General features: G+C 43.2%; 1 protein-coding gene across 3 annotated transcripts in view; it reads right to left on the minus strand.

The window, feature by feature from the left end:
• Positions 1–19316, minus strand: part of itsn1 (intersectin 1 (SH3 domain protein)) — a 276283-nt gene that overhangs the window by 165197 nt on the left and 91770 nt on the right. For all 3 annotated transcript variants that reach the window (XM_070893816.1, XM_070893815.1, XM_070893814.1), the window contains exons 5-7: positions 9906–10063; positions 9560–9727; positions 2232–2337 (exon numbers count right to left, since the gene is read on the minus strand). In XM_070893816.1, coding sequence (XP_070749917.1) covers positions 2232–2337; positions 9560–9727; positions 9906–10063 — 432 coding nt within the window. The remainder of the gene's footprint in view (positions 1–2231; positions 2338–9559; positions 9728–9905; positions 10064–19316) is intronic.

The raw sequence follows: 19316 nt of genomic DNA on the forward strand, positions 1-19316 counted from the left end.
GCTGGAATAAAACATCGAGAACAAAACAGGAATCGAGAAGGAGGCTAGAAATTACTCAGCAATATTAGTGGATGAATGCTTAATTTGTTTGTATGACACGTATGTCTATTTTTTTTTTTACTGAAGACCGACCCTTTTAAAATAAATGGAATGTCATTATGAACACAAACATTCATTTGCCAACAGTAATTTCTAGCCAATAATCTTGAAATTTAGAGCTGAATTTAAATTCAACACAAAAAAAATTATTCAATACAGACAACACAGCTACTTATTTTAAAGGTACGCAGGTTCTTTCAATACTTATTACAAATAATTTGCAAGCCAGCTTTGTGTTGTATTATACAACTTGAAGCAGTATTTTTCTGAGAGATTAATAGTTTCACAAGGCGAAGGCAATGATTCCTTTTCCTTCATTCCGCAAGGCTTTGACTGCTTGTGGAGTACAGTTCAATAGCACAAGATGCCCTCCAATGCCATGCATGTGGAGCCAATCGTGAGCCTTGATGTGGAGGGTCAATAAGCTACACAATTTGTGGAGGAGTAAAATCACATGAGCCCAAGCCTGTTTTCAGCCAACTTCATAAACACTTCCGTCAAGCATCCCAAGCACTCCGGAGCAGAAACCATGGGCGATTTTCCGCTCACTAAACCAGTAGTGCCAACTCCAATTCTTGTACGCCCACTATCAATAATGGTGACTCACCCAACTTTTCTTTTTGTTTTCTGTTGTTGCACAAAGTCTCCATTTGGTGGTCTGGCAAGGCTGGGAATTGAATAAGTGAGGGATGATGTGCATGAAATCCTGGTCATTGCACAGTTATGCAGCATCTTTTAAAACTTCATGGTCCTTTGTATTTGAAATAAATTTAAACTGCAAGGCTATTCGCAAGGTAACAATGTGTATTGTTACTTTTCTTGGGGGCTTATGAATAGGTTGGTGGTTGAACATTTAGCTGGAAGCTTCTTGGTTTTGATAGAATCAGCAGTAGAGATATCAAGATTTATAATGAAATACCCAAGCAAGACGACATAGCAACTGCCTAGCATCATGAATTCAGAACGCTTCCCTTTCAAATTGAAATCTGTGTTATAAAATTAGTTTTATACTTCTTCACAATGTCCATGATAAAATGGTTGACATAATGCTGTTAACGGCGGTCAATAAAAATCAATATGGTACCCATCATTGCTTATTCATCCTCCTCAATGCAATACACAGCAACTTTGCAGAAGAGCTATTTCACATTCAAGAGAACAAAGAGGCAATCAACTTAAAAGTCTGCATCTCAAATGGCAACATCCAGTCTTAAAGAAAATCTTATCCACAGAACAAATCAACATTGCTAAAGTTGTTCCTATCAGTTGCATTTGAACAAAAAAATTGCACAAATTATTTAATACAAGTTCTCTTCAATAAGTATGACCAATTCTGTAAATGCCTATTTTATCATGAATTTTCCTATGACTGGAGCCATGATGTGTATTAGCACCAAATGCTGTACATGATTTCCTAATATTTATTCACTTTAGAATGGAGTCCTCCCTGGCCTGTTTAAGGATCGACATAAGCAGAGGCGTGCAATGTGTTAGGACACACATTGTCATTATCCCTTAGTCCACCCAATGTTCCATTTTTTTAAAATCCTCTCTTCTTCTCCCAGTGTTGTTTCAAACAACGCAACGTGATATTGCAGCACTGCAATGTCATACCATGGCCCGTTGTCAGTGCAGTGCAGAAACACTGCACAGAACATGAGGAGCATACATAGTGCCCTTATCAGAAGAAGCAATGAGTCATGCATTTGTGAATGTTGACCAACCAGGTGCAAGCCTGAAAAATATATTCAGAAACAACTTTCCAAATTCTATGCAACTAGATTACATATATATTGCTGCTAATTAAAATCAGAACTTAAATAGTGTTTATGTTTATGAATTGTGGTAACGAAAGCCTTCTTCCTAGTCACGGAAAGATTTATATAGATCACCAAAATTAACTCTGAATTTTTTTCTTTAGCAAGCAAATTGGAGGGGCCAAGACACGATTAGCACCTTGTTCTCTGGTCTTTAAACTTGAGCTTAATATGCAGAGAGTGATTTCATTATTTGAGCTATACTGCTATGATTTTTCAGTAAAAAGTGATTTTTTTAACCTCGTTTCAGGGCCACTGAACCTAAAGCAAATTACATCAGTATAAATGAAACTTGTACTTCGTTGAATAACTCACTTTACGTTTCCCATGTCAAACGACTGTGCCTTTTGTAGTTTTGTTCCATTTGCTTGACTGGCTGACACAGATCGACTGAAGGAAGAACTCTTTGGCAATGTGGCTCCTATGAGATTCAAAAGAAAAATTCCAAATTTTTATTCTTGTTTTCTCATCCCTCAATGCCCTCATCTATCCTACCTTGGTTATCTTTTCCCATCTTGCATCCTAACTTGCTCATATACAACTTCTCCCCATTATTCCTTCCTCATTCTCCTCTCCCCCACCCCCTGCATTCCTCTCTACCACTGGCACATTAACCCACTGAGTATCCGAACCTCGAACTCGTTTCCATGTTACCTGCACTGTGCCACCTCCCTCTCTGCTTTCAGAAACGTCAAAGTTCTTCTCTTCAGCCGCACCTTTGGTTTTTCACCCTTATCCTCACTGATTCCCCACCTTGGCATCCATCGTTGCGCACTTCTTAATGTAAAGCGCTTTGAGACATCTTCCTGCATGCCTGAAGCACTATACAAATATAGGTGTTGCTGTAATCCTTTCGCTATTGTTGGGAAAAACACAAGTAATTTAACAGTTTTCCAACCCAATTCCTCTTATCCATTTATCAAAGCGTCAGGAATGATTACATGGGAACTGCCAATCAATGATAATTTTATCCCCAATTCCTAACGAGGAGATATTCATATTAAAAGGAAATCGAAAGGAAGCAAATGGTAGAAACCGAGGGAATTACAAATGACAAGGATTGGTTGAAGGTTAAGCATTAGCGAGTATTATCAGAGGAGTTACTCTTCGGGTTGGGGAGTGGAGTGTTCCAGACTTCCTAAAGATTCAGATATTATATATATTTATATTAACAATTTGGGTGCAGATACAATGTAAACTGGCGAAAATCAAGGAGAGAAAACTCAGAAGTGCAATTGAATTTGAGGACGTAACTCAGGAACTCTAAACAAGTAGCACAAAATATTTGAATGGGCAGGTTTAAAATACTGCAAATATGAAGAAAATGGGTATGATGCATAAAAACGAGTTCCAGAGGACAGGTTGCGCAGTAGGTTAATGTGCTCCTACCAGAGGAAGGCGGAAGGGGGAGGGGGAAGAAAGAGATCAAGGAAGGAATAGTGGGGAGATGAGAAGTTGCACACATTGTATGAATGGCATCGAAATAGCTGAAGATGAAGTTGAATGTTATAACTGTTTTAGATTCAGCATGAAACATGTCCAATCACGGCAAATTAGGAATCAATAAAACAAAGAATATATAATCATAGTACAAAGTTGAAGGAACTCATGCTCAAACTGTATGGTTTAGTCAGACCAGTGTTGTTATAGTGTTCGATTCTGGTTATTGAGACACAAGGGAAACATTCAAGTCCTGGAGTTGGTTCACACAAGAGCCATAAAAAATGATCCCCAAGAGCATCAAAGGAGTGAGATTGTGAGGGAACTGGGAAGAAACTGAAGCGTCCTTCTAGAGGTATACACAATAGTAAATAGTATAGAAGCAGATCAGGAACAGTACTAAACCATACAAGAAGATACAGGATCTAATTAGTAAATGGCAAATTTAGGACTGATGTCAGCAACTCTGTCACACGAAAGAGTGATCCCCATATGGGGATGATTGTGTGTCAGGTCATGAAGACAAAAATCCTGGATTGTTTAAGAAAATAATTAGATGCCATGGTGGGATAACTAGGGTCTTTTTGGATAGATAAGTTAAGATAGCCAAATGAACGCCCTTATCTATCTTGTGCATGATGATACAACCACCACTAGGATTAAGCTCTCTATTAATAATTGAAGCAAGTATATAACATGCATTATTAATAATTACTATATAATTCATAGAATCATACAGCATAGAAGGAAACCATTCAGCCAATCGTGTTTGTGCCGGCTTTTGAAAGAGTTGTCCAATATCAGGGACAAAATTAACAGTCACGGACAAGCGGGGATTAATTAATGAAATCCAACATGAATTAGTTAAAGGCAAATCGTGTTTAACCAACTTGATCGAGTTTTTTTGATGAAGTATAAGAGAGGGTTGATGAGGGCAATTCAGTTGGTGTGGTGCACATAGATTTCCAAAAGATGTTTGATGAAGTGCCAAATAGGCTTGCCAGCAAAGTTGAGGCTTATGGAATAAAAAGGATGGATACAAAATTGGCTAAGTGACAGGAAACAGAGAGTAGTTGTGACCAGTTGTTTTTCATACAGGAGGAAGGTATACTAGGACCACTGCTAATGACTTGGATGTGAGTGTACAAGGCACAATTTTAAAATTTGCAGATGACAAAACTTGGAAGTATAGTGAACAGTGAGAAAGAGTGATGACAGGCTGGTGGAATGGGTGGACATGCGGTGGATGAAATGTAACGCAGTAAAGTGTGAAGTGATACATTTTGGGAGAAAGAATGAGGAGGGGAAATATAAATTAAAGGGTACAATCCTAAAGAGGTTGTATGAACAGAGACAACTAGAGGTGTATGTGCACAAATTGCTGAAGGTGGCAGGACAAGTGGAGAAAGCAGTTAAAAAAGCTTATGGGATTCTGAGCTTCGTGAATAGAGGTAGAGTACAAAAGCATGGAAATGATGAAGAATCTGTATAAAACACTGGTTCGGCCTCACCTGGAGTATTGTGATAGAGGTGTTCAAAATCATGTGGGGTCTGGACAGAGTAGAGAGAGAGAAACTGTTCCCATTGGCAGAAAGATAGAGAACCAGAGGACACGCATTTAAGGTGATTGGCAAAAGAACCAAAGGTGACGAGAAAAAACTTTTAAACACAGCAAGTGATTAGGGTCTGGAATGCACTGCCTGAAAAGGGGGAGGAGGAAGACTCAATCACTGCTTTCAAAAGGGAGTTGGATAAGTACCTGAAGTTAAAAAAATTTGCAGGGCTACAGGGAAAGGGCTGGAGGGGTGGGACTAGCTGAGGTGCTCTTGCAGGGTCGGCACGGGCTCGATGGGCCAAATGGCTTTCTTCTGTGCTGTAACCATTCTATGATTGTATGATTCTATGAATTAGTCCCATTCCCCTGCTCTTTCCCCAGAGCTCTGCAAATTTTTTTAAGTATAATTTCCTTTTGAAAGTTACTATTGAAGCTGCTTCCATCACTTTTTCAGCTAGTGCATTCCATATCATTATCCGCTATGTAAAAAGATTTTTCATTTCTTCCCCCACCCCATGGATTTTTTGCCAATTATGTTAAATCTTTGTTTTCTGGTTACCGACCTTTCTGCCAGTAAAAACAGTTTCTCCTCATGTACTCTATCAAAGCCCCTCATAATTTTGAGCACCTCTTTCAAATATCCCCTTAACCTTCTCTACTCCAAGAAAAACAATTACAGCTTATCCTGTCTCTCCACATAGCTGAAGTCCCTCACCCCTGGTACCATTCAGGTAAATCTACTCTGCACCCTCCCTAAGGCCTTGACATCCTTCCTAAAGTGTGGTGCCCAGAATTGGACACAATATTCTAGCTGACACCTAACCAGTGATTTATAAACATTTACCTTAACTTCCTTGCTTTTGTACTCTATGCCTCTATTTATAAAGCCCAAGGATCCCGCATTTTTAAAAATTAAACAGACGTATCAACTTGACCTGTCACCTTCAGAGATTTGTGGATATGAACCCTTTAATTTATGTTACCTCTCCTAATTGTTCCTTCCAAACTGTGCAAAGATTTTTCTATCAAGGGTACTTTTTCGGCCCATCGTGTTTGCGCCGGCCGACAAAGAGCCACGCGGCCCTCAGTCAGCAGCCCTGAAGGTTACATATAAACCTATGAATAATGAACAATGAAGGAAAGGTAAAGAGCATCCGGCCCAACCAGCCCGCCCCACACAACTGCGATACTCCATGCATCGCAACATTTTACATTCCACTCCAACCGGAGCCATGCGATCTTCTGGGAGAGGCAAAGATAAAAAACCCAGGCCAATTGGGGGGAAAAAAATGAGAAAATTCCTTTCCGACCCATCCAGGCGATCGAAACTAATCCAGGAGACCACCTCAGCCATATTCGATTCCCTGCAGTACTTACCACCGTATCTGCGCCAGTCAACAAAAGATTATCCAGTCTAATCCCAATTACCAGCTCTCGGTCCGTAACCTTGCACGTTATGGCACTTTAAGTGCTCATCTAAGCACCTTTTAAATGTGGTGAGGGTTTCTGCCTCTACCACCTTTCCAGGCAGTGAGTTACAGACCCCTACAACCCTCTGCATGAAGCTTCCCTTCAAATCACCTCTAAACCTTTCACCAACCACTTTAAAACTATGCTCCCTTGTAAGAGATTCCTCCAAGGGAAATAGGCCAGTATATCCAGGCCCCTCAAAATTTTATACATCTCAAAGGAGGTCTCCTCTCAGACTCCTCTGTTCCAAAGAGAAAAAACCCAGTCTATCCAATCTGTCCTCATCGAAGATTCTCCATTCCAAGCAGCATCCTCGTAAATCTCCTCTGTACCCTCTCCAGTGTAATCATGTCCTTCCTGTAATACGGCGACCAGAACTGCACGTGGTATTCCAGCTGTGGCCGAACCAGAGTATTATACAATTTAAGCATAACCTCCCTGCTCTTGTATTCTATGCCTCGGCCAATAAAGGCAAGCATTCCGTATGCCTTGTTAACCACCTGGCCTGCTATTTCAGGGATCTGTGGACAAGCACTCCAAGGTCCCTTTGTTCATCTGCACTTCTAAGTGGCCTACCATTTAATGTGTATATCCTTTCCTTATTAGCCCTCCCAAGTGCATTACCTCACACTTCTCCGAATTAAATTCCATTTGCCACTGCTCTGCCCACCTGACTAGTACATTAATATCCTCCTGCAGCCCATGACTTTCCTCTTCATTATCAACCACACAGCCAATTTTAGTGTCTTCTGCAAACTTCTTAATCATACTCCCTATATTCAAATCTAGATCATTGATGTATACCACAAAAAGCAAGGGACCGAGCCCTGCAGAATGCCACTGGAAACATCCTTCCAGTCACAAAAACATCAACCATTACCCTTTGCTTCCTACTTCTAAGCCAATTTTGGATCCAACTTGCCACTTTGCCCTGGATTCCATGGGCTTTTACCTTCCTGACCGATCTGCCACGTGGGATCTTATCAAAAGCTTTGCTAAAATCCATATACACCACATCGTACGCACTTATCGACCCTCCTAGTTACCTCTTCAAAAAATTCAATCAGGTTAATCAAACACGATCTTCCCTTAACAAATACATGCTGACTGTCCCTGATTAATCCTTGCCTTTCTAAAAAGGTAAATCCTGTCCTTCAGGATTTTTTCCAATAATTTTCCCACCACTGAGGTTAGGCTGACAGGCGTGTAATTACTTGGCCTATCCCTTTCTCCCTTCTTAAACAAGGGTAGCGCATTAGCAGTCCTCCGGCACCATGCCTAAATCCAAAGAGGACTGGAAAATAATGATCAAAGTCTTTGCTATTTCCTCTTTTGCTTCACTCAACAGCCTGCATTTCATCTGGGCCTGGGGACTTATCCACTTTCAAAGCTGATAAACCCCTTAATATCTCCTCTCTCACTATGTTTATTTCACACTCCTCCTTGATAGCAGTATCTGCATTGCCCCTTTCCTTTGTGAAAACAGACACAGTGAGCCAGAAATTTCGGTCTCCTGGGTCCATACGGACCCAGGAAGGCATCGCAAAAGCAGGTTTTCAGCGCACAATTCGCATGCGCTGAAAACCGGCTTTTCCAATTTGTCAAGCTGGAGCTTGACAGATCCTCCGTATCCCCACAGCCAAGACATTCGTATGGGTAAGATTGCGGTATTTACCCATATCTTGCCCAGCGGATGTCCTGAAAACTCTTGCGCCTGAAAAGCAGGCGCATAGACTACTTTTATAGGCATAAGAGCTTTAAAATACACAAAAACATAGTAAAATAAAATTTAACAAATGTTATCGTTTATAAACCCTCCCCACAACAATAAGTTTATTTTAAACCATAATTTTAAAAACTTTTAAAAATCGGAATATATATATATATATTTAATAATACATAAATAACTCATTTAAAATAAAAATGTGGTGTTTTTTTATTATTTTATAATTTGTGTTTTGGGTGTTTGGGGCGGGGGGCGGGGGGTTGGGGTTTCTCAATCATAATAATGGGAACTCCAACTTAAGAAGTTCCCATTATTAAGAATGAGTATATACTTTTCCTGGATTGGTTGCCCAGAGCCATGCGACTGCAGCTCCAGCTCTGCGGATGTCCTGACGTGCACACGCTCTGATGCGCAGTCAGTGGAGGCCTCAGGACCAGGCTCTCTCATGGGCGCAGCAGGTTCAGCTAAGTGTGCATCAGTTTTAACTTTTTTACCCAACTGCCTACAGGAAGCAGCCGACCGAGATTTCTAGGCCAAAGTATTCATGAAGAACCATACCAACATCTTCCGCCTCCACACAGAGATTACCCTCAAGGATTCTAATAGGCCCTACCGTTTTAGTTATCCTCTTGCTTGTAATATAATTTATAGAACATCTTTGGGTTTTCCTTAATTTTACTTGCCAAGAATTTTTCGTGCTCTCTCTTAGCATTCCTAATATCCTTTTTAATTTTATCTCTGAACTTTCTATATACCTCCAGAGATTCTACAGTATTTAGCCGTCAGTATATCCCTAGACATCCAAGGGGCTCTAGAATTGTTATTCCCACCCTTTTTCTTGAATGGCACATGTTTGGCCTGAGCCCTCCGGATCTCCTCCTTGAATGCCTCCCACCGTTCCAACACAGATTTACCTGCAAGTAGCTATTTCCAGTCCACTGCGGTCAAATCACTTCTCAACTTAGCAAAGTTAGCTTTTTCCTAATTTGAGACTCCTCTTCCTGGTCTATCCTTGTCCTTATCCATAACTACCTTGAATCTGACTGAATTATGATCACTGGCACCCAAGTGCTATCCCACCGATAGCCCTTCCACCTGTCCAGCTTCATCAACCAATTAAGTTAAAAAGGAAGGCAAGTCAGACAGAACTTTTTCCACTCAAAGGAAAAGAGAGCTGTGCAATAACTTACCAAGGAAGTCCATTGATCAGACAGTATAAACAGGTTCAAGAGACAATTGGATGCATTTCTGGAGAGAAAAGGGATTGAGGGACAGAATGAGAAGGTAGCTGGAGTTGATCCATGAAAAAGGGTCAGGCTTCTTTCACCCAATAGATTTTTCTTGTTTTTGGAAGTTCTTTCTGTCTAATGTCCCAATACATAAAACTACAGTCAAGAGTTTAACAGTCTCTCGCACTTCAATTACCTGTACTTTGTTCAGAGTTTCACTCACCTGGATGAGCAAAGGCAGGTAAAGGGTGTACCATAGAGGGTGCCCCATTGGCTAATGCAGGAACTCCTGCCGTAGGAACCGAAGACACCAGTGGCGGCGACATTCCCACTACAGGCATAGGTGCCATTGACACTCCCATGGAGGACATAGCTGGAACATTACCAATACCTTGATGGGGAGAGAAAAAAAACATTAAAATACTGCTACTCTTGTATGATAATGGCTAAATAAATGTGTTGAGTTTTCAAAAATGAAACCAGATATTTGCAGAAAGTAGTTATCTAATGTTAAATGATCAGTATAAAAGAAACTTAAAAAATGATTTGTAGAACAATGTGACCCTAACCAAATCCTGCTGTTGGAATCGCGACTGGTATTTGTTTCATGATGGGAGGCAGTGCCGAGGGAAGCTGATGACCCTGCAGTTTTAGCTTGATCAGTTTCATGGCAATAGAAAACTCCACCTGATCCATCTTTCCATCATTGTTCAAGTCAGCCAGAGCCCTTCAAAAACAAACAAAAAATTACAAACTTAACATAGAATCATAGATTTTGGACATGTTTTATAGCCGGTGCTGGTAATTGTACTGACCATTTACATAGCACTAACGCAATATTACTTATGGTTTTCGCGTCAGAAAATTTCAATCCGCTCTCAAAGTATGCTGAATACAGCTCTGGGCAGGTGTTTCATGCAAGAGCTGGAAAAATGAACAAAGACCACCATACCACAGTATTTAAGTTATTCCACTTAATAATCAACCACCAACTTGAGTTGTATGAAACATCCATTACCCACCACACCTTTACTACAGGTCCACTACAGGAATACACGCAGGTGCAAAACAGGTCCAAAAACAAAAGACCAGCACAAAAACACTTAATTGGATAAATTTTATATTGACTGAATGCCAGTAAATAACTTACCACTAGTTGTCTAATTTCTGGATTGTTTTTTTTTTGTTCACGGGGTGTGGACGTCGCTGGCAAGACTGGCATTTATTGCCCATCCCTTCTTGAACCGCTGCAGTCTTAAGTACACTACTTTAAAGCAGTTTGGTACAACCGGGGTCATTTCAGAGCCGTTAAGAGTCAACCCCATTGCAGGACTGACCGGGTAACGATGGCAGATTTCCTTCCCGAAAGGACATTCGTGAACAGCTGGGTTTTTACAACACAGGTCGCCACTGATACTAGCTTTTTAATTCCAGATTTATTTACTTGAATTGAAATTCCCCAGCTGCCGTGGTGGGATTTCAACTCGTGTCTCTGGGTCATTAATCCAAGCCTCTGGATTACGAGTCCAGGAACATTTTCACTATGCTACCGTACCCAGTTATGTGTTTGCATTAGCAATTGTGTGCTGCTTGGATCTCTGCTAATTTTTGATAGTTGTACAGCCATTGATTTGATTAAAGAAACTAAGTGAGTTAAAATCCATTGTTCTCTTCTCATCATAGGAAGTCCCTCGGAATCGAGGAAGACTTGCTTCCACTCTGAGTTCTTAGGTGACCAAACAGTCCAATACGGAAATTACAGTCTCTGTCACAGGTGGGACAGATAGTTGTTGAAGGAAGGGATCGGTGGGTGGGACTGGTTTGCCGCACACTCTTTCTGCTGCCTGCACTTTATTTCTGCATGCTCGCTGCAACAAGACTCGAGGTGCTCAGCACCCTCCTGAATGCACTTCCTCCATTTAGGACGATCTTTGGCCAGGGATTCCCAGGTGTCGGTGGGGATGTTGCATTTTATCAAGGAGGCTTTGAGGGTGTCCTTGAAACGCTTCTTCTGCCCACGTGGGGCTCGCTTGCCATGTAGGAGTTCAGAGTAGAGCACTTGCTTTGGGAGTCTTGCGTCAGGCATGCGAACAACATGGCCTGCCCAACAGAGCTGGTCGAGTGTGGTCAATGCTTCGATGTTGGGGATGTTGGCCAGATCGAGGGCGCTAACATTGGTGTGTCTGTCTCCCAGGGAATTTGCAGGATCTTGCGGAGATGTCGTTGGTGGTATTTCTCCAGCGATTTGAGGTTCCTACTGGAAATGGTCCACGTCTCAGAACCATACAGGAGAGTGGGTATCACTACAGCCCTGTAAACCATGAGCTTGATGGCAGATTTGAGGGCCTGATCTTCACACTTCCTCAGGCAGCCGAAGGTATGGAAAGTGGTCCACGTTGTCCAGAGCCGTGCATCTTGATGACTAGGGTGGAGGCGGGGGGGGGGGGGGGGGGGGGGCAGCGCTGTGTGGCGGGGTCAGGTTGGTGAAGGACCTTTGTCTTACAGATGTTTAGTGTAAGACCTATGGTTTCGTATGCCTCAGTGAAGATGTTGACTAGGACTTGGAGTTCAGTCTCTGAAAGTGCGCAGACGCAAGCGTCGTCCACATACTGTAGTTCGACGAGAGGGGTTGGGGCAACGAAGGTTGAACAGGTTCCCACTGGTTCTGTAGTTTAGTTCCACTCCAGCGGTGAGCTTGTTGAGCGTGAGGTGGAGCTTTGCAGCGAGGAAGATCGAGAAGAGGGTTTGCGCGATGATGCAGCCCTGCTTGACCCTGATCCAGACATGGCTTGGATCTGTTGGTCAGGATCATGGCTTGCATGTCGACGTGGAGCAGGCAGAGGATGGTGACAAACTTTTGGGGGTAGCCGAAACGCAGGAGGACACTCCATAGTCCCTCGCGGTTGACAATGCAAGGTCAAAGGCGGCCATGTACAAGGGTTGGTGTTGTTCCCTGCATTTTTCTTGCAGATGTCACGCCGTAAAGATCATGCCCATTGGCCAGTTCATTAGATATATTCAAAAGGGAGTTAAATGTGGCCCTTACAGCTAAAGGGATCAAGGGGTATGGAGAGAAAGCAAGAATGGGGTACTGAAGTTGCATGATCAGCCATGATCATATTGAATGGATGAAATCTGCACTTTAACTCTGGGAGGAGCTCCTCAGCCACAGGGAGAAGATAGTTGAGAAGGATTCTAGCGACGACTTTCCCAGTGGCTGATAACAGGGAGTGACTGACATAAGAAAGACTGGATCGACTAAGCTGAAATTCACTGGAGTTTAGAAGAATGAGGGGATCTCATAGAAACATAACATTCTGACGGGATTGGACAGTATTGTGTATGTAGGCACCTTTGGTAATGACTCCACGAGGCAGGGTATGGTACTTAAACTGTGTAGTCCTTTATTTACAGCTCCTCGAGTGAGGACACCAAGCTCAGAGCTCCCTTTTATACTGGGTTACCAGAGTGCAGGTAACAGGGGTCTCCAGCTGCAGCACCCTCTGGTGTACAGGTAAGGTACATTCAGTGTTACAGATATCATATAACAATACAAGCATGCATACATAACAGACAGGTTAGATGCAGGAAGAATGTTCCCGATGTTGGGGAAGTCCAGAACCAGGGCTCACAGTCTAAGGATAAGGGGTAAGCCATTTAGGAGTGAGATGAGGAGAAACTTCTTCACTCAGAGAATTGTGAACCTGTGGAATTCTCTACCACAGAAAGTTGTTGAGGCCAATTCATTAGATATATTCAAAAAGGAGTTAGATGTGGCCCTTACAGCTAAAGGGATCAAGGGGTATGGAGAGAAAGCAGGAATGGGGTACTGAAGTTGCATGATCAGCCATGATCATATTGAATGGTGGTGCATGCTCGAAGGGCCGAATGGCCAACTCATGCACCTACTTTCTATGTTTCCTCTGTAGTTGCCACAGTCGGACTTGTCCCCTTTTCTTAAGATGGTCACGATCACTGCATCTCAGATCTCCCAGCATGCTTTCCTCCTTCCAGATGAGAGATGAGCTCATGAATTCTTGCCAATAGCGCCTCTCCGCCATACTTTAGTGCCTCAGCAGGGATTCCATCTGCTCCTGCCGCCTTGTTCTTGAGCTGGCGGATGGCCTTTTCTACCGCGTGCGGGGCTGGGGTTTTGCGGAGATGGTGGCGGGTAGCATTCTGCGGGATGGAATCGAGGAAACTAGAGTCAAAAGGCAGAGTCTCGGTTAAGGAGATCTTCGAAGTACTCCTTTTAGCGGATCCCGAGTGCCTCAGTGTCCTTGATGAGTGTCTCCCCGTTCTTGGCCAGCAGTGGGATGAGGCCTTGGGTGCTTGGGTCGTAGGTGCCCCTGACTGCAGTGAAGAATCATCGCACATTATGGCTGTCGGCCAGCTGCTTAACCTCCTGTGCTTTCTCTACCCACCATCTATTCTTTAGGTCGGGGTTTTTCATTGGATCTCGGCCATATGCCGTCTATAATGCTGCTTTGCTGCTCCAGAGTTAGAAACATAGAAATCTACAGTGCAGGAGGCGGCCATTTCGGCCCATCGTGTCCACGCCGGCCAACAAAGAGCTGCACCGGCCCTTGGTCAGCAGTCCTAAAGGTTACATATAAACCTATGAATAATGACGGAAAGGCAAAGAGCACCCAGCCCAACCAGTCCGCCTCACACAACTGCAACACTCCTTATACTGAAACATTCTGCACTCCAACCCAACCGGAGCCATGTGATCTCCTGGAGGTGCAAAAACCAGATTAAAAACCCAGGCCAATTTAGGGAGAAAAAAAATCTGGGAAAATTCTTCTCCGATCCATCCAGGTGATCGAGACTAGTCTAGATCATCACCCTGGCCGTATTCTAGTCCCTGCAGTACTTACCATTATATCTGCGCCGTTCAACAAAAGGTCATCCAGTCTAATCCCAATTACCAGCTCTAGGTCCGTAACACTTTAAAGTGCCCATCCAACCTTCTCTTAAAAGCAGTGAGGGTTTCTGCATCCACCACCCTTCCAGGCAACGAGTTCCAGATTCCCACAACCCTCTGCGTAATAGACCCCTCCACCAATGGTAGTAGGCCCTTACTATCTGCTATGTCCAGGCCCCTCAATATTTTGTACATCCCAATGAGGTTGCCTCTCAACCTCCTCTGTTCCAATGAGAACATACCCAGCCTATCCAATCTGTCCTCATAACTAAAATTCTGCATTCCAGGCAGCATCCTAGTAAATCTCCTCTGCACCCTCTCTAGTGCAATCACATCCTTCCTATAATACAGCGACCAGAGCTGCACGCAGTACTCCAGCTGTGGCCAACCCAAAATATTATACAATTTAAGAATAACCTCCCTGCTTTTATATTCTATGCCTCGGCCAATAAAGGCAAGCATTCCGTATGCCTTGTGAACCACCTTATCCACCTGGCCTGCTACTTTCAGGGATCTGTGGACAAGCACTCCAAGATCCCTTTGTTCATTTACACAATTAAGTGTCCTACCACTTAATATATATACCCTGTCCTTATTAGCCCTCCCAAAGTGCATCACCTCACACTTCTCTGAATTAAATTCCATTTGTCACTGCTCTGCCCACCTGACCAGTAGATTGATATCCTCCTGCAGCCCATGACTTTCCTCTTCATTAGCAACCACATAGCCAATTTTAGTGTTGTCTGCAAACTTCTTAATATCCTCCCTATATTCAAATCTAAATCATTGATATATACCACAAAAAGCAAGGGACCCAGTCCTGAGCCCTGTGGAACCCCACTGGAAAGATCCTTCCAGTCAGAAAAACATCCAATCAATCATTACTCTTTGCTTCCTACCTCCAAGCCAATTTTGGATCCAACTTGCCACTTTGCCCTGCATCCCATGGACTTTAACCTTCGCGACCAGTCTACCACATGGGACCTTATCAAAAGCTTTGCTAAAGTCCATATAAACTACATAGTACACACTACCCTCATCAACTCTCGGTTACCCCCTCAAAAAATTCAATCAGGTTAGTCAAACATGATCTTCCCTTAACAATTCCATGCTGACTGTCCCTAATTAATCCTTGCCTTTCCAAATGTAGATTTATCCTGTCTTTCAGGATTTTTTCCAATAATTTTCCCACCACTGAGGTTAGGCTGACAGATCTGTAACTACTCGGCCTGTCTCTTTCTCACTTCTTAAACAAGGGTACTATATTGGCAGTCCTCCTGCACCATGCCCAGATCCAAAGAGGATTGGAAAAAGATGTCAAGGCCTCTGCTATTTCCTCTTTTACTTCGCTCAACAACCTGGAATGCATTTCATCCGGGCCTGGGGACTTATCTACTTTCAAAGCTGCTAAATCCTTAATACTTCCTCTCACTATATTTATTTCATCCAGAATATCACACTCCTCCTTGATAGCAGTATCTGAGTTGGGTTGCTGTTTGAAGTTCAGAAATGCCCTGCGCTTGCAATTTATTAGCTCTTGGATCTCCTGATCATTCTCAAACCAGCCCTGGTGTTTCCTGGTTGAGTGACCAAGCATCTCTTCGCAGGCATTGGTTATGGTGGCCAGGAGGGCAGACCAAGCGCTGTGGGCACTTTGCGTTTCAGAGTCATCAAGGGTCGCTAGGTTAGCAGTGAGGCGCTGGCTGTATAGGGCTCTCTGAGCTGGGTCTTTGAGTGGCCCGGTGATTTTTTTGCAGCACTACTTCTGCTGTCGTCACCGCTTTGGGGCTATATTGATGTTGATGATGGAACGGATTAGGCGGTGGTCCGTCCAGCAGTCGTCAGCTCCCGTCATGGCCTGGATGATGCGCACATCCTTGCGATCCCTGGCTCGAACGATGACATAGTCAAGCAGGTGCTAGTGTTTGAAGCGAGGGTGTTGCCACGATGCCTTGTACTTGTCCATCTGGTGGAACAAGGTGTTAGTGATGACAGGATTGGTGTCAACCATTAAAGTCACCTTGTACAGCATCAAGTACATCTTTGACTGAATGGTTGCTCAATCATTGGAATAGATTTCTGCCGCTCGGAATGAGGAAGGGGAAAACCAAACAAGATTGCTGCTCCCGATTGCTATCCAGTAATCCCTCTGGAAGTGAATCTATGTGGAAGTTAGACAACAGCATGGGTCTCAGCTCCCCCTATAGACTGACACTCATTGTTAAAGTGGGCACTTGAAAAATCTGGCCATCCTTGGAAGTACCAGATGGTGCTTAACGCCCAAACTCAAACAAGTATTCAACAACACTGACAGATGAATGGAAAGGTAAATATAGCAGATAAAAATCAGTGAAAGTTAGAAATTAAATGTTCTCAAATCTATTCCAACATAGTAACCATTCAACCATGATGCTGTACAAAGCGAATTTAATGATTCACACCAATTCTGTCAAAGAGGACAATGGCTTTTAGCTCACTGTTAATCGTACATTCATTCACTGGAGAAATGAATCAACAGTTAGTAGAGATGCACACAGCTGGATAATTTCGAATGCAAAACACAATCAAGAAATGACAACTCTTGTTTAGTGAATTGGTATTGACTAATCAGGGAAGAGCCTACATATCAATTTAACAGCTGCGTCTTTTACTGTGCAACACTGGCATGATTAATCATGCCAATGCTTCACATGATCATCTTGGATGGCGAACATCTGGCACTACTGCCACTTTTCAAAGATATATGGGAAACACCTTCCAAAAACTCATCACCAGAAGACCAATTTGGACAGTGCAAGCAATCATCTCCATTGCAAATGCTGCCACATTATAGCTAACGCAATGGGAGACAAACTGCTCCCTCTAACAAACTCCTTTCTCATCACCAATGTTCCCTTTAAGCTGCACGAATGCGCAGCTCTTGGGAGCTCTCGCGCAGCTGGCTCGCTGGCTTTTCAATGCGAAAAACCATGTATGCGCGGTACTTTGAATAGGCCGCGCAGCCCCTTAAAGGAGCCGTGCACCCCCAAAAAGAGAGAGAGCGCGATCATTGCTCATTACCCAGCCTGATGAGACTTCCTGGCTTCGAGCTGCCATGCAATCTCTAGTGCAAGCTCAATCATTTTAGATGTGGGGTAATGAGTTGAGCGACAAATGACTGCACCTGGGGACTCAGGACAGCGCTTTGTGTAGCTGCTTACGCTGTTGTGAATGCCACAAATCCACTGAATGACTGTTCATTTCATGCTGGTCTACCAGGAGGAATTTCGAGACTCCACAATGCTTATCTTGAGGCTACGTAATGGCTAAAGCATGTACAATGCCTCCAAAAAACCCTAGATATCTTTGATTTTTAGTTTATCTCCCTACTTTATCGTTTGCACTTCTGATTTTTTTCTCCCCCCAACCTTTATGGTGCCACTTGTGCATTCGCAAATAAGAAATCATCACTTCCTGTAGCTATAGTTTTCCGTCTTCCTTAATTCTTCTTCAGTCTCTACTTACAAATAGAAATATCAATCACCTTCCAAAGGAAGTCACTCCAGCACATTACCCATTGGCCTGACATTGGTAGTGGGGAAAATGTTGGAATCAATCATTAAGGATGAAATAGCAGTGCATTTGGAAAGCAGTGTCAGGATCGGTCCAAGTCAGCATGGATTTATGAAAAGGAAATCATGCTCGACAAATCTTCTAGAATTTTTTTGAAGATTGGTAGAGTGGACAAGGGAGAGCCAGTGGATGTGGTGTATTTGGACTTTCAAAAGGCTTTTGACAAGGTCCCACACAAGAGATTGGTGTGCAAAATTAAAGCACATGGTCTTGGGGGTAATGTATTGATGTGGATAGAGAACTGGTTGGCAGACAGGAAGCAAAGAGTAGGAATAAACGGCTCCTTTTCAGAATGGCAGGCAGTGACTAGTGGTGTACTGCAAGGTTCAGTGCTGGGATCCGAGCTATTTACAATATACATTAATGATTTAGACGAAGTTTGCAGATGACACTAAGCTGGGTGGCAGTCTAAGCTGTGAGGAGGATGCCAAGAGGCTGCAGGGTGACTTGGACAGGTTAGGTGAGTGGGCAAATGCATGGCAGATGTAGTATAATGTGGATAAATGAGAGGTTATCTACTTTGGTGGCAAAAACAGGAAGGCAGATTATCTGAATGGTGACAGATTAGGAAAAGGGGAGGTGCAACGAGACCTGGGTGTCATGGTACATCAGTCATTGAAAGTTGGCATGCAGGTACAGCAGGCGGTGAAGGCAGCAAATGGCATGTTGGCCATTCATAGCAAGAGGATTTGAGTATAGGAGTAGGGAGGTCTTACTGCAGTTGTACAAGGCCTTGGTGAGGCCACACCTTGAATATTGTGTACAGTTTTGGTCTCATAATCTGAAGGACATTCTTGCTATTGAGGGAGTGCAGCGAAGGTTCACCAGACTGATTCCTGGGATGACAGGACTGACATGAAGAAAAACTGGATCGACTAGGCTTACATTCACTGGAATTTAGAAGAATGAGGGGATCTCATAGAAACATAAAATTCTGATGGGATTGGACAGGTTAGATGCAGGAAGAATGTTCCCGATGTTGGGGAAGTCCAGAATCAGGGGTCACAGTCTAAGGATAAGGGATAAGCCATTTAGGACCGAGATGAGGAGAAACTTCTTCAGTCAGAATTGTGAACCTGTGGAACTCTCAACCACAGAAAGTTGTTGTGGACAGTTCGTTAAATATATTCAAAAGGGAGTTAGATGTGACCCTTACAGCGAAAGGGATCAAGGGGTATGGAGAGAAAGCAGGAATGGGGTACTCAAGTTGCATGATCAACCATGATCATATTGAGTGGTGGTGCAGGCTCGAAAGGCCGAATGGCCTATTCCTGCACCTATTTTCGATGTAATGAACTTCATGCTATGCTCCCGGTGATTCTCATGCACCAAGTTTATAGCAGCACTGTTCTGCTCATATGTTCAGCAACTGACTACAGCAGGCAGTCAAACAACAACAGGACAGCATAAGTGGTAAGCAACATGCATATACAAGATAAAC

Source organism: Pristiophorus japonicus, chromosome 11, assembly GCF_044704955.1.
Source record: "Pristiophorus japonicus isolate sPriJap1 chromosome 11, sPriJap1.hap1, whole genome shotgun sequence".
Classification (NCBI taxonomy): Eukaryota; Metazoa; Chordata; class Chondrichthyes; family Pristiophoridae; genus Pristiophorus; species Pristiophorus japonicus.